Source organism: Anopheles funestus, chromosome 2RL (genome assembly GCF_943734845.2).
Source record: "Anopheles funestus chromosome 2RL, idAnoFuneDA-416_04, whole genome shotgun sequence".
In the NCBI taxonomy this organism is placed as follows: domain Eukaryota; kingdom Metazoa; phylum Arthropoda; class Insecta; order Diptera; family Culicidae; genus Anopheles; species Anopheles funestus.
The window spans coordinates 31,917,316-31,932,884 of NC_064598.1; the positions used below are offsets into that span (position 1 = coordinate 31,917,316).

The 15,569-nt window shown below is 41.8% G+C and overlaps 3 protein-coding genes across 3 annotated transcripts; 2 read left to right on the forward strand and 1 right to left on the reverse strand.

The window, feature by feature from the left end:
• Window positions 1–1,961: 1,961 nt before the first annotated feature.
• On the forward strand, window positions 1,962–11,741 carry LOC125765509 (uncharacterized). The gene is made up of 6 exons (XM_049430729.1): window positions 1,962–3,182; window positions 3,397–4,033; window positions 6,291–6,429; window positions 9,460–9,592; window positions 9,823–10,459; window positions 10,797–11,741. Exons 1-6 carry the CDS (start codon window positions 3,068–3,070, stop codon window positions 10,936–10,938), a joined length of 1,803 nt encoding a protein of 600 aa, XP_049286686.1. The 5' UTR covers window positions 1,962–3,067; the 3' UTR covers window positions 10,939–11,741.
• On the forward strand, window positions 11,510–13,381 carry LOC125765510 (fatty acid hydroxylase domain-containing protein 2-like). Its single transcript, XM_049430730.1, has 3 exons — window positions 11,510–11,577; window positions 11,673–12,365; window positions 12,445–13,381. The coding sequence occupies exons 1-3, from the start codon at window positions 11,510–11,512 to the stop codon at window positions 12,590–12,592; spliced, it is 909 nt and encodes a 302-aa protein (XP_049286687.1). The 3' UTR covers window positions 12,593–13,381.
• Window positions 13,382–13,773: 392 nt separating this feature from the next.
• On the reverse strand, window positions 13,774–15,555 carry LOC125764328 (uncharacterized). The gene is made up of 2 exons (XM_049428479.1): window positions 15,363–15,555; window positions 13,774–15,275 (listed from the first exon to the last, which is right to left on the reverse strand). Exon 2 carries the CDS (start codon window positions 15,258–15,260, stop codon window positions 13,920–13,922), a length of 1,341 nt encoding a protein of 446 aa, XP_049284436.1. The 5' UTR covers window positions 15,261–15,275; window positions 15,363–15,555; the 3' UTR covers window positions 13,774–13,919.
• Window positions 15,556–15,569: the final 14 nt, after the last annotated feature.

Below are 15,569 nucleotides of genomic sequence, written 5' to 3' on the forward strand. Positions count from 1 at the left end.
GAACTCTAGGTCATGGAGTTCGACAAGTTTAGTTTGACTGTGTATTGAAGTCATGACTAATTCTTCTGCAAATTTTTTACTACCTCTTTGTATAAAATGATTTTTCAATAATAATCAATTTAAAACTAAATTTCAAATTAAAATCATTCAAAACAAAAGTTACTCTTTGAAAAAAAAAAAATTTCAAATTTATAGTCATTATAATTTAAACTTAATAATTATTTAAAAAATCATACAAACACAACACAAAAAAAGAAACACTATAATTAATAATATTAACTTTGTACTTCAGTTCTGATATATTAGAAGAAAACAATTTTTGTTTTAAAAAGATATCAAAAAAATAGTCAGGAGAGCTTTTGATTCTGCAAATGCATCTCAAGTCTGAAGATTTGAAACGATGTCGTTAATGATTCTTTTTTTTTAAATATACATATATTAATCTCTCAACAATGACGGTGGAGGATGATTCCCCTTTGGGTTAGGGGGACATGTTTGTTTTGTGTTTTGTTCAACCAAATAATGTCTTCGATCGATTAACTTATCCCCGTTTTCGGAGTGTAAGGTGGAACCCATCACCATCAATTAAACAAAACAAACAATTCTTCCATACCTTCTAATGGAACTTTTAAAGCAAGCTTAAGTTCTAAACGAAATTCGTCATTATGTGAAATACAAACACGGAAGCGACAGCAGCGAAAAGATGCATTGTAGAAATAACGAAAACAGAAGAACCCAGACTAATCTGGTCGCACATACATTTCAGAACCAGTTTTGAACGCTATTGGCAATCACGCTAATCAATTCACTTTTATCTAAAGATGCTGCTAACCGTAGTCACTGTCATCCTACCCGCCAGTAGTAACACGCTCTCATCGGGCCAAATCGACGCACGATGAGCCGAGCCAATATTTGTGCAGCTAATGCGAGTCCGGATAAGGTCGCACGCATTTACTAGGAAGTAAGAAAACCTAATTAACACCTCTAGCGATCTTGATCTCCACGTCACGTAACGGAGCTATGTTACAAGAATGTAAGCGGCACAACCTTCGCCCGGTCGGCAACTCTCTAAAGTAGATGCAAGCATTGGTCTATATGAAAAAGAGTCGAATGTGTCCCATAGCTCTTGATTGATTGGGGTCATTGCATCATAGTCAAGGGATTTTGTAAAAACCACACACACACCAATTTCCAAATCGTACGCCCAATGACCGCTGATTGTTCACTCACCTGTCGCTTTATTGCCGTCGGTTAAAAAAAGATTAATCGATGTTGTGACAAGCCTCTTGGAAGCACCTAATCTATCTACGAATTCCGAACTATTTACCAAACGCGATCGTGTTGATGTGCCCTGCCAAAATAACATACTACATAACAGTGATCTTCCGGTGTGCAAACCTTGACCAACTGGGACGGTTCCATTTGTGTGGCGAAAAGATTTCACTGCGTCAAACCCCTGCCGGCTAAATGTTGTGCAGATGCTGGCGAGTAGACTTAAAACAATGATCACCTTAATACCTTAAGGTCAACCGGAGAGCTAGTGACATACGCTAGCCTAAAACACAGCTCACCTTTCCCTGGACTTTGTGTAAAGTCGGCCAAACGTGGGCTAAATCTAGCGATGACATTGAATCCCTAAGTCGCTATACAACTCTGTCTTTGTTTTCCAACGGTCAGTTGGTACGACATTTGAAAAGAAGTAATATAAATGCGTCTTGGAGTATAAAAATGCACCACGGAATGCGTCAATCCGTTGCAATGAAGAATTATGAAAGCTTTGCCCACAACCGTCCGAACTATCACGTTTACATACAAAGCGACTGATAGCGCCTTTGTTACAAGTGTTACGCTCGTTGGGAGATTAATCAAATTCAAATCATGCCTAAGCAAACTTCCTTATAATAAATGCTATAGTTTTGGTCATTAAAACACGAATGGATACGGTTGTCCTAGCGCCACACCTCAACGACATCGTGGGTAACCATGAATGGATGATGCCATCTACATATCGATTAGCTTCCATTTCAGATTAGGGCGTGTTGGCACCGAATTATGTATTGCAGACTTGGCCGAGTGTTACAATCATTACACCGCCTAACAGCTTGTCAACAAGAGTACCAATTAAACATTCCCTTGTATCTAATGGAACGTTCGCGAGATGATCGTGATGCTCCGTTAACTTCACCGGACATAAATTGCATGTCTGACACAACATTCCTTCGCTGATGTATTAAATCACAAAAACCTGACCATCACTGGTATCTTGACCTATCGCAAAACGCACGCTCGACTGCATTCGGTAAAAGATTCATACCTTGTGGAGCACTACCGTCACAGCGTGCACTATCCACGTCGAGATCATCTAATGATTTCTTCTTCTTGCCACTTCCGAAAGCGAACGTTCGCGGTCTCTTAACCCAGGTCGTTGAAACATGTTTTGAAACTTTGGAAAGGAGTTTTTCTGCAATGCGACGCTCGAAATCATTTGTTTCGTTCGATTGCATTTGACTTTGATGATCAAGGATACGCGAATTAAAGCCTAACGAACGAGACGTTCCGATATATCGATCCAATTCCGAACTTCCGAAGCAGAACACACACACACATACAAAAACCAGAAAGTGCTTGAAGCGGTGAGCTGAGAACCTACCAAACGGTTCATTTTCTTCACGGTTCAAACAAATTTGAATACACGCGCGTATCGCTCGTAACGCAACGTGAGCAGAAGAAGCGACTCACCAAGCTCACCGCATGAGCGAAAGAACGTTCCGAAAAAGCCGAACGGCTCACGAACCAGATCGGCCGATCGGCTACCAAAAACCCATCAAACGCGTTCGCTGACCACACGCACGCAAGCGGTGGATGGGTCGTGTACCACCACTTACCATGCACCGCTGCGTCAGCCCGAGCCAATTAGCGCCTTGGTGACTTCGATTCGGTGGTACTCTGCCGGAAGGCTTCAGTTGAGCGCAAGACGCCAACAACAGCGCACCGGCCTGTTAGTGAATAAGGATCGCTAAATTGCTATAAGTGTGATTCGCTTACTAAACTGTGACAAGTATCCACCATGGAAACGCTACTCGATCTTGCAGCGAACGTTACGCAGCTCCCGGTGGAAGAGTTTATGATCCCGAGCGTTGGTTGGGTCGAGCTCAAGTGGAACGGGTTTTTGGATATTATCGGTACGATATGCTTCTCCCCGAACGGTTACAAGTGTCGCCAAGTGACGTTCGTTTCTGACGGTTCCGACCAACGGTCTCGGGACGAACGTGCCTCTTGTGTGCATCTGCCAAAAAAAAAATCCTTCCTGGCAATCCTTGTGCTTTATCGGCTAAGTGTATTGTAATGTTCTTCCTTCTTTCTTTACCGTGTGCTTTCCCCGCCCCGACAACTAAGGTGATGATATCGAAACGCTATACTTTTGGTTCCTGGCTTCGTACACGTACGCCTTCTTCTGGGTCGTCGGTGGTCTGTTCGTGCTGATGGATGTGACGAACAAACCACGCTTTATGCGAAAGTTTAAAAATCAACCCGGTGTAAATGAACCACTCGAATGGGAGAAGCTACTGAATCTGATGAAAACGGTCGCCTTCAACCAGCTCGTGTTCGGTCTGCCGACATCGTACGTGTCGTTTCAGGTCGGCAAACTGATTGCCGCCAGCATTCCGGATCCCCGCGTGCTACCATCGCTGTACGTAATTGTACGGGACGTTATGGTGTGCATTTTAGCGTGGGAGATTACCTTCTACTACAGCCACCGGTTGCTACATTCGAGCTTCTTTTACAAACGGATTCATAAGAAGCATCACGAGTGGTCAGCACCGGTTGCCTGGGCAGCTATGTACGCGCATCCGTTCGAGTTCATCATCAGCGATCTGCTTCCGGTGTACGTTGGACCGGCCATTATGACCAGTCACGTCTTCACGACCGTCATCTGGTTTACGTTCGTCATGATGGATACGCTGGTGGACCATTCCGGGTACCATCTACCCGTGCTGGGCAGCTCCGAAATGCACGATTACCACCATCTCAAGTAAGTCGAACGGACTCCGAGTGTCAGCCGGACGGCCCCGTACCAGGGCTAGAGATCCGTGTTTTTTTTTTTTGTTGGGGTTTTTGTTTTTGGTGAGGTCAACATCGTAGACCAGCTTACCTGTGTCGCCGGAACTGGTACGGCTGGATCGAAAGTGAATGGTCCCGTTTTGAGCGGGACCTTACCTTGAAACATGGTGCCGTAACTCTTTTTATAACACCGTTCGGCACCGTGATCAACCAATCATCGGGAGTGTTTTGAGATTTGGCAACATCCAGCAATGGATCGCGTTGGACGAAGTGATCAAATTTCTTCACCAAACATTCCCGATTGACCTTGCGGGTGGAATGTTCGATTGCGTATTCGATTGTTAGTTTCATGATAACACAAAAGGTCATCAATTTTTGTGTGAAAAGCGCGATCAAAATTGTAACAATCGAACGAACGAAATCCTTCCAAATGTAATAGCGTAATTGATCAAGTGGACGAAACAAATCATCATTTTCCCACAGTTTACCATAATGATCGCTTTCGCTTTCATTCATATCCTCTCCCATATTCCTAGACTCGCTTTTGTGCTAGCAAACACATGCAAGTGCGAGAGTGGAATATGAAATTAGGCAGCAATTTTCAACCTCCCAACAAAACTTGATTTTGCCTATACTTCTTTCCTCATTCGACGCTTTGTTAGTATTAGCATAAACATCGAATTCGCACAACTGGATGTTTTTTTTTGTGTGTGTGTTGCAAAAAAGAAGAAAAGAGGAAACACGGAATTATCCAAACCAGTTCCAAAGTTCCGATACAATCGTTCAAGGTTAGCCGAATATTTTTTCTTTTATTTTTTGCACCCATTTCTTTCAACCCGTCAGCCACCTCGTGGGGGTGGGATTTGTTTGTCTAGACTAGAAAGACGGTAAAATAATTATTCCAGCATATTATTATCTCCTAGGTGAAGCTCTACAAAGATAACCTTTTTTTTTCGAAATTAGATAATAACAACTTTGTCTTCTTCGTTAGAGATATCAATCAAAAAACGTTGATCATGGTGCCGCACGTGTGCTTGATCCTTGGACTTATGCTATGCTCGGATAATCATCAAACAATGTATTTTTTTGATTTAGCTAAAGGTTTTCCACTCGTTTTGGATGATTAAACCGCGGCACTAAGGTGTCAGTTAATGTGTCTTCCGAAGATCCGCTGCCGTCTATCTAACCTTGACCATCCAACCAACCAGGTGACACATGGCGTGAGATGATTTCTTTTATTTTAATCGAAACAACAAAAAAAAACAACAGCATACACACTCGTCATAGTGTCCAAGCATAGCGAGACCCTCTGCAATAATTCCAAAAGTCACGTTAACTTGTTTTTGTGTGCGGTGTGGGGGTCCATCGATCGGTCAAAAATGTTGTATTAGAAGGACGATTTACAGCACGTGTTCGTCGCACCGGGTTGCCAACTCTTGTCGACCCTTGGTTGCATTTTAATTCCCAACATTCATTCGGTCAGTAACTGTTAGTTTGGTCCGCTCCGACCAAGGCACCGAAATGCGTTCAAGCTGCGATCTGCCCACCGCAGATCTCCACTTGGGACTGGTTTACCTCCACAAGGGTTGCACCGAAGAAAAACAGCCAGCGGAAGGTCAGCGTGAGCGGATGCTGCGATTTGAAAAACCATCGTGCCGCAGCCAGCGGCCATTACGTTGCACAACGTAATCGGTTAGGCTGTCCCTTAGTCCGGTTTAGTTCATGGGGAGGTTGCAGCTTTGGATTCATCGAATCCTAGAAAGTAGAAGCTGCTCGGTTGTATCGCACAGCTATAGGCATCTACGTGACGCACGTGGATTTTGATTAACATTAGCATCTTCACACAACTATTCCAAATAGTCACAAGATGCGGTTGAACGCGACCCAACAGCTTATCGGCCATCGTGCAACACACGCAATACGCATACACTTCGCAACGATTAGATCACCGCTAGATAGCCGACTACCTCATGCTACTACTATGTGGTGTAAATCACTTTCTAATTATCGTTTTTTTTTCTCTCTCTTTTTTCTTTGTTGTTTTTTTTTTTCTTCTTTTCTTTTTTCTCGATCTCATAAACTCATCAACATCGATCGGCTGACACCATTGCGGCTTTTGGGGTGATATGTGACTTTTTTCCGCTTTTTTGTTGTTGCTTTGTTTCAACTTTGATATTTTGCCAAACATTTGGACAATTAACACTTCGCAATCGTGGCGATGTGCACAGATTCAACCAGTGTTACGGATTGTTTGGCTGGTGGGACGGACTGCACGGTACGGATAGTGAGTTTCGCAAGAAGAAACAATACCAGCGGCATCATCGCATCTTCAGCTTCAAGTCAGCTCGGGAACTGGTACCGGAACACTAACCCTAAAACCTGCCAGCGTAAAGGGGAGGTCACGCTTCTAGTGCGATGAAAAAGCAGGATGTACATCACAGGGAACCCACCAAGCCAACTCCTCAAGGCAATGGAGGACACGCAGTACCGTAACTGCGCGTACATGCTGGCGCATCCAGTGTTTGCGCGAGATTCATCGTAGTGGTAATATTAGTAGTGCCCTTCCCTTCCTGAAGCTGAGCAGAATTCAAATGGGCATATTTAAAAGAAAAAAAAAACATAAACCTTACCGATCATCATAAAACCGCGTCACCGTTGTGGCAATTCGCCTATGGTGCGTAGCCAAGTTGCGTCCGTGCGGCCACGAATGTATTATTACGGAATAGTATTATCGTTATCGTTTTCTTTTCTCTGAGGAACTGATTTTAACTAGCATTATGGTAGCATTAAAAAGGGCAAGCATGGCCTTGCCTTAAATCAATGGGCTCGTGGGGTAATAACCATTTTGTTAAAAAACCCAAGGGAACAATCGTTGGATACTGGTTCAGCAAACTTTAATCCGGAACGGTGCCAACACCACCAGCTCTGTGTTGAGCTGGTGTACCAAATAATCAATAAAAATTTAAAATAAAAAACACACACACATACTAAAGATTCAAACAAACCTCCCAAAAGACTGGAGACTGATTAGAAATTGGTTTTCTTTTTTTTTTTTGTTGGTGTGTATCCTGCACACTTGAGCTTGATCGAATCAAATTAATTAACTCATCAGAAGGACATGGTTTTCATTAATCACTCGAAGACAGCTTTTTTTCGGCACAGTTACAAAGATAACAATTGTGGTTAACATTGGTTCGAAAAACTGATTCGCTGTTGGCTGTTTTACCTTCCTAGGTAGGTAGTTGGTTGTTTGCGGTATGTCCTACATAAGGGACACTTCTCCGTTCCAGAAGTGGAATTAAACAATCAAAGTAATGCCCGCGGTAATGAAGTACGATGACGTGCGGCTTTTGGTTTGTGTTTTTTTGTACACTTCCGAAACGAAGTTGTTTTGCGATCATAAAACTTAATGCAATATCACAAGATCTTAGCGGTAAATGGATAAGCAAACGAAAGAAAACGATCTGTAAGTAGGGCTGATGGAGGACGAAAAAACCTTCTTTTTGTTGTTTATTCTGTACCTGCGCATAGTAGAAGAAGTTACCAGAACTATTGCGATGAAACTTACGAAAAGAAAGTTCCATTCTCGTTAATTAAACAGCGCACGACACAAAAAATAAAATCTAACTTTTTCTATTACAAGGCCGAAATTTGCACATCGTCAACGTTTAAGTGGCAACTGTGTTAAACTTTGTATAGACAAAAATGTGTAAGTGTTTTAATTTACATTAACATGGATTTTACAAAAAGTAGGTTTAAACTTACATAACATTCTTGGGCCAGTATGAGCAAAAATTAAAAGTATTTTTCCTTTGCGATTGTAAATTTGATTGTATTGAAGATACCATCCTCCTGCGTAATGTCACGATTATTTACGATTATTAACACCAATTTAGATTGATCAAACCGGTTCTCTACCCGTGATTGGCTCCAGAAAAGTGAACAGGAATTCCTCGTTTTCCTTTATTTTCGTCTTTTTCCATGTATTAAGTAAAATGTTGGTCGAAACCTTACAAACATGTTTAATATCATTTCAATATGCAGATCATCCTTCAATTACTGAAGCAGGAAAAAAGATGATAGAACTCACTCTTGACACATTCTGGACAAGCGATTTGAATGCTCCTCGTGGGTCACCTCGTTGTCATAAAAGCTCAGTTAATGTATCCTCTTTTTTGCTTGAGAAGTGTAAAGCTATATTGTTTTTATAATTGTATAATAAAATGAATAAACAAAGATGCAAGAATAAAAACTAAGCAATTCTACAGGGTACAAAAAAAAACAAATCAAAATAAAAAGAAACTGAAAAAAAGCAATTACGTTACAAACAACAAATTGTATTCAGAACGCATTACAAAAACAAACAGAAATAAAAAAAAGGATTTTTAAACTCCTGTTATTAAAATATCCTTCAGATTGTATTAAAAGCGTTACTAAGCGTTATATGGACTCACTGCGAGTGAGCGCTATCGGTGAGCTTTAAAGCTCAAAGCTTAAAAGCTCACCTTATGGATCAACGTACAGGGTGATCCTACAATTAATATTATTTAAAAATTTCATTTTAAAAATCTTCAAATTTTTCTTCAAAATAATTTAATATACCTAATTAATTGTACAACAAGTCTTTTGCTGTTTAATTTATTTACCCAATTAGTGAACATGCTTTTCATTCATTATTATTGATCACTTTGACTGATCAAAAAAGTCTTATCTATCTAACTATAACAACCACGTTATTATTAAAATCATTATTATTATAAATTATTACAATTATCATTATTATAATAAAATGAAGTGAATAAAAAGACTCGAATCAATAACGAAATGTCTCTCCGATTGTTTACAGATGAAACCCTTGTAAAGAAGTCACCGGGGACAAATTAATTACCGGAACGTTTTGTACAAATCCACCTAACGTCTAACATCTTGAGGTAGGTTCGAACGATCATTTACGTATATCTGCTCGCGTCGATGCCAAATGCACTCACCGTGAGCGAGTCCCCGACAATCATATTAGGAAGGTCGAATGCTGTAATGGTACTAATTACATACGCTCGCTTGACGCTTTCATTCTGCTCTTCTAGCCACCAAAATTCGACCCTACTATTTGGGCACGCGCTAAAACAACGGGGCAAGAGTACGAATCTCTCGCGTACAGTTGACTGATCCGCATCAAAACCCACCTGTATAATGTATTCAAATTTAAGTCACACGAGGACCACCGTTAACGCAGCATCGTTTGAAACGCTTAGTCGTTTTGGGGTGACTTGGTGAGATGGAGTAGCGTTTTCGCAACAGTTCCGGTGTGCGCGATACAAGAAGTGATCATAAGTGAAGTGCGTTCTATGATTTTCATTTATTTCAAAGAAGAGATAACATCAAAGCTCATAAAAAATGAATCACACGTTAGTTGAGGTGTCTGCAGTGAATTTTACGATAGAATCACACTATGAAGATGTGTTGCATCCTGATACATATTTGCCGTCTGGTTTTATCGAGCGTAAATGGAATGCTTTACTGGATGTCATAGGTATGATCAAGAGGAGAGTTCTATATCTTCATAGTCTAGAATTATATATACTAATGTTTGTAATGTTAAATATGTGAATGTGGTAAAAGTGAATAAAAAGACTTAGTAACTAATGCATGAATTATTAGGATTCTGCAAAAGACTGTAGAAATTTAGTCTAAAGAAAATCTGGTAGTGACTGCGAGTAATTTCTGGTGATTAATTGAATATTCGTTACCTTTCAATCGCAGGAGATAATCCCGACAATCTCTACGTGTGGTATTCAATGCTCTACAGCTATGGTTTGTTCTGGCTTCTTGGAGGGCTGTTTGTACTGATGGATTTGACAAATCGGCCACACTGCATGCGCAAGTACAAAACACAGCCCGGAACAAATGAACCGCTCGATTGGATACGATGCAAACAACTGATCCAAACCGTCGCCTGCAACCAGCTAGTTTACGGTGTTCCAATGACATACTGTTCATACCATGGCCGTAAACTGATCAGCGATATGATACCAAACGTCCGTGTACTACCCACCCTGGATGTCATCCTACGGGACATGATGGTTTGCATTATTGCCTGGGAGGTGGCATTCTACTACACCCATCGCCTATTGCACACGAGCATCTTCTACAAGCACATCCACAAAAAGCACCACGAATGGAAGGCACCGGTAGCCTGGTCCGCTATGTACGCACATCCGTTCGAGTTCCTCATCAGTGACCTGCTGCCAGTGTATCTTGGACCGGCCATTATGAAGTGCCACATATTTACACTCACGCTCTGGCTAACGTTCGTGATGTGGGACACGCTCGGTGATCATTCTGGCTATCACCTTCCATTTCTTGGCAGCTCCGAATCGCACGATTACCATCACATGACGTAAGTGGGCTTAAGTGCTTAATTTCTTCCATCCAAAAGGGTTCGGAAGGGTTCAAAAATCCCTGCACTCACTAGGCCATAGAGCCAATGGAGAAGGTTGTATATAGAGCTGAGCGATTGACTGTTAAACCCGCCTATGCAATAAGCGTTATCTGAAAGTTTATCTTCATACATTTACATTTATTGACGATTATCGATGCTGTGCTTTTATAACAACTGACAGACCACTTTAAAAGTCAAAATTAGACAAACGGAACAACGCGTCCGTGAACCCGTATACTAAAACCTGTTTCTATTTTAATTTTTCTCATGATTTTCTTTCCCATTTGCGTTCTAGCTTTAATCAGTGTTATGGAAACTATGGATGGTGCGATCGGCTCCATGGAACCAACAGCGAGTTTCGTAAGAAGAAACAATATCAAAGGCACTATCGAATTTTCAGCCTAAAGTCCGCCAGGGAGTTAATACCAGCGAAGTGAATTTTCGTTAAAGAAAAGTGAAATACTTAGAGCTTAATATCATTCTTTTTTGTAGAATAAAACTATTTCCTTATTTTGTATATTCGGTAAAATGTAGACTGTGTCCCATAAAACAACGAAAGCAAACGGTGCACTAACAGACTAGTACTGCTGTGTACTAACAGAAGAATTGATGTAACGCATTTTATGACCATTTGTCCTCAGATGAAGTTATCTTTGTGGCGTAATGACAATAAACCATGGTTCAATTCATGTCAAAGATGTGCGAAACATGTTGGCGAAATTAAGGTAGGTTACGCTTCAGGCTCACGATAGAGACCTTCAACTTTACTCGATCGCCGACAAGATGTAGAAGAATGTGTGGTACTAGGTAGGTACGGATTTGCCGGTTTCGTGCGGTCCGATCAATCAGTCCTGTAGGCAATATCAGTTATCGTACGACAGTACAACGGTGCACAGGCGCTACTAGTGATCGTGTAGTTCGGGCGTGAAGAGTTCTATCCCTAATCTAATAGTCCGAAAAAAAAACGTTGTTTTGCCGTGAAGTTTAAATTCTTCAGGGCCCAACAGAATGGAGTATGCGCACGTGCTGGATGCTAATTTTGGAGTGGCATCGTTAGCGGTACAAAACAAGTCAACGTATGTCCAGCTAAATTCAACGATTAGCTTCAATTACATCGAAACCCAGTGGAACAAGCTGCTTGATATCATTGGTAATTGGAACTTCTTCATCCCATCACTCTCTCGGGATCATTCAGGAAGAGTCGTTTCGTGATTTCTTTTTTTACAGGAGATGATCCCGATGTCCTGTACGTTTGGTTTCTTACCGCCTATGGGTACACATTTTTCTGGTGCTTCGGTATGTTGTTCGTCGCGATGGATCTTACCGGGCGGCCACGGTGTCTGCGCAAGTACAAAATACAACCGGGCAAAAATGAACCACTGCCGTGGAAACGCTTCAAGCAGCTTGTCCTTACTGTGCTACGCAATCAGTTCCTCTTTGGCATACCCACCAACTATTTGGTGTTTCATAGTAGAAAACTGTTCACAGCCCATATTCCTCCCGTCCGTGTATTACCATCGCTGTACACGATCGGGCAGGATATGCTGGTGTGCATTCTGTGCTGGGAGATTGGTTATTTCTATACGCATCGGCTGCTTCACAGTCGGTTTCTGTACCGACGTTTTCATAAGCAACACCACGAGTGGAGTGCACCGGTCGCTTTTGCTGCCATGTACTCCCATCCGGTGGAGTTTGTACTGAGTGATCTGCTGCCAGTGTATGCCGGACCAGCTATAATGCGAAGTCACGTTTTTACGATCATGATATGGTTCTCGTACGTTATGATCGACACACTGGTCGACCATTCAGACTATCATCTACCGTTCCTAGCGAGCTCCGAATTTCATGACTACCATCATCTAAAGTAAGTGTGCAGTAGTAACTATTTTATGAGCCACTGCGTGTGCTTTTAACTGGTCACATTTTCATTCCATATTTAATAGCTACACCCAGTGTTTCAGCAACTTTGGGCTGTGGGACATTTTGCACGGAACGTCAAAAGAATTTCTTCGTAAGAAACAATTTCAACGACACCATCGGTTGTTCAAACTTCAGTCAGCACGGGAATGGATACCGGATAAGGAGCTGTAAATTAATACGCTTTTAGTTTTATGTAAAAAGACAACAAACAAAAAACCCAATGCTCGTGATCAAAAATAAATATAAAATTATATCATACGAGTGTCGTTTTTTTTCTCTTCATACATGAGCATTAAGCAACAAAACATATGCAGATCGCGATCATCTCATCTGGTTTAGAGTGGTATTCTAACTTTTAACACCTTCCTCAAGATCACACGAATGCTGTTCGCACCTCATAAATGTCCTTAGTGTAAAATTAATAAACAAAAGACCCGACATTGCGACACACAAAGGTGCGTTGAGATGGAACCGAATGCCATCATTGGTAGCGTGTGTTAATTTCACACATAATTGAGTGTACCTTTGCGCAATATTTACACTAAACATATTAGAATTACTGATTTCCATTCGCGCATCAAAAATGATGTAATATTTTTGTTACTTCAAAATATGAAGCTCACAGGTGTGATGTGTAACGCGTTACAAACGACCATGTTGAGAATGTCGATTAGGTTGAAAGTTAGGAGCTTGTCTGGAGCTACTCGTTGTACTAATCTATCCGCTAATGAAGTGGAAAGCGATCAATTAGTTATGGTGTCATGGTACAAACTAAAGCTTTAGTAAAAGCCGATGCTGACATATTGTTAAGCAACTTGTACATTAATGGTTAGAAGAGCTATTTTTACACATTGCCCAACTCAACGCTTAAGCTAATTATGCACCGAAAGTAGTAGCGAAATGTTTTATTTACTCGTTAGATTTTATTCAACAAAAAAGCAGCTAAGAAAAGCGAACAAATCAATCGGATTTTGGGCTTTCGTCTGTACACTCTCTATCGGTTCCGAAGTCGGTCACACGAGATGGAGAAGGCAGTGGACGAATCGTTTACCTTGACACTCCATAAATTAGCCCCTCAAAATGGGGTACTCTCTGGTGCATAATTATCTTCGCTTAGAAGAGGCGAATGAAATCGCAAGACAGAAAGTCTCTATAAAAAAATCACCATCACGACATAATTGCTTTCAATGTTTAACATAATGTGAACCTTTCAGTATTCGATTTAGGGGCCGGATTATTAGAACCGGAAAGTGAACGCACAAAAATATATGTATTAATAGTGAATGTAATTGAATATAAATTTTGTGCTCTATATAGAATGTATAAATCTAATAGTATAAATTGAGTGCCATAAAAAAAACATTTTATTCAAAGATTCATAGTAATGGTCGCTACAGTGAGAACGAACATTGTTCTGCCAGACGCAACACATAAAGCATATAAAAGTTATTCATGGAAAGTTAATCAACTGTTAACAAATTGTTGGAATGTACAACATTTAATTAGCGAACGTAACGCCGTACGGAATGCAAATTACCTTACGCTTGTTGTGCACCGTATCCAGCAGCAGATGACGATCAATCACATCCAGCGATACGTACGCGTCCCAGAAGTTTTCTACCACGCTCAACCGATGTCCTTCGCCGTAAGCTTCCAAATCTGCCGGCGTACAGATGGCTTCGTAGCGGATGCCATTCTTCAACTGCACCGTGTTCCCGCGATAGCTCCGTTTGTTAGCCACGTACGTACCCAAGCTCTTGATCGCCTGACGATTCTTGTCCGCACTATTCGTTGGCGTGCTAGCCGTAGGTGCGAAGACGGTTTTAACTTTCTTCTCACAGACGGCATATTCTGATCCGTAGGTAAAATCATCCCGACGGAAAGTGTACGAAAAGTCCGGATTAAACTCTGCATAACTGTTGACCCAAACGGTTTGGCCAAGCAACCCATAGGCAACCTCAAACGTCAGCGATAGTTCTTCGGTCCACAGCGACACAGAACCGCCGTTATTAGTGTTTGCAAGCGATATCGCTTCCTTCGCCGTGCGGAAAGCGTTTATGGCCACAATTGGGCTTGGTTGAACAGCGGTAGCGTTCGTCGACAGCAGATACTGAACACCGGGGACAAATGCAAGCATTGGCTTAATTTCGCTCGCATCGGTATCGCTTTGTACCAGCTGGGCACCAACAATTTTGGCCGCATCGAGCGTCTTTTGTAGGGAACTTTGTAGGAACTTGGTCTGGCTTTCGTTGAAGGGTTTGAGTTTGGCCTTAACGAGTTGAACGAATTCATCCTTTATGGTTTCCTGTACCAGCACGTTCCGAATGACCCACGGTGTGTTATTGCTCATCCAAGCAAGTGCCAATCGATCGCTTGCCGATTCTAGATCGCTCGATTCAAACACGATCATGGTACAGTACGCCATATGTAACGGTATTTCAGCGGTCAATGTTAGCTGATCGCCATCCTGCGATGAAAACGCTGGGTATTGTAGCAGCAGCTGGATAAACTCGCTCGTTATAGGATTTTCTCCGTAAAAGTACAGCTTGAATCCTACGCACGTTGCTCGCATGGCCGAATGCAAATCCAGCATTATCTCGAACACTGACTTTCGCCGGTCGATCAACACCCGGTGCTGGGCTTTTGGTTGATCAATCAAACCATCGTCTTCCAGATGCATGTAGTACTGCATGAAGCTCAGTGCCAGCTCTATCTCGTGCGTTGCTTCCTCTTTCGGTAGCAGCTGTACTGAGTTGATAAGGGCAGGCTTATGCCTAATAACGTAGCCCATGAACGTTTCCTCACCCGATTTCACCGTGTAGTTATGGCAGTCCAGCATGATGGCGATGGCAGTCTAGAGGAACGCAAAATTTGTAATTAGTATGCAGCTTTAAAGTGTGTCCGGATGATTTTCATCCGTAATATAGCTACTTTTACTCACATTTATTCCGACGATGGGACCTGTTTTCTTTACCAAAAACGCGAACGCAATTATAATCGGCACAACTGATAATGGTAAAAGTGATAATCGTATTGGAGGCTACCAAAAAGCCGGCGATCCGAAACAAAGCCGTTTGGCAGGTTGGTTTACGTCGTTTTCCCGCTAACGTTTGACGTTTGCTTGCAGCAACATATTCCGCTTTTTCAA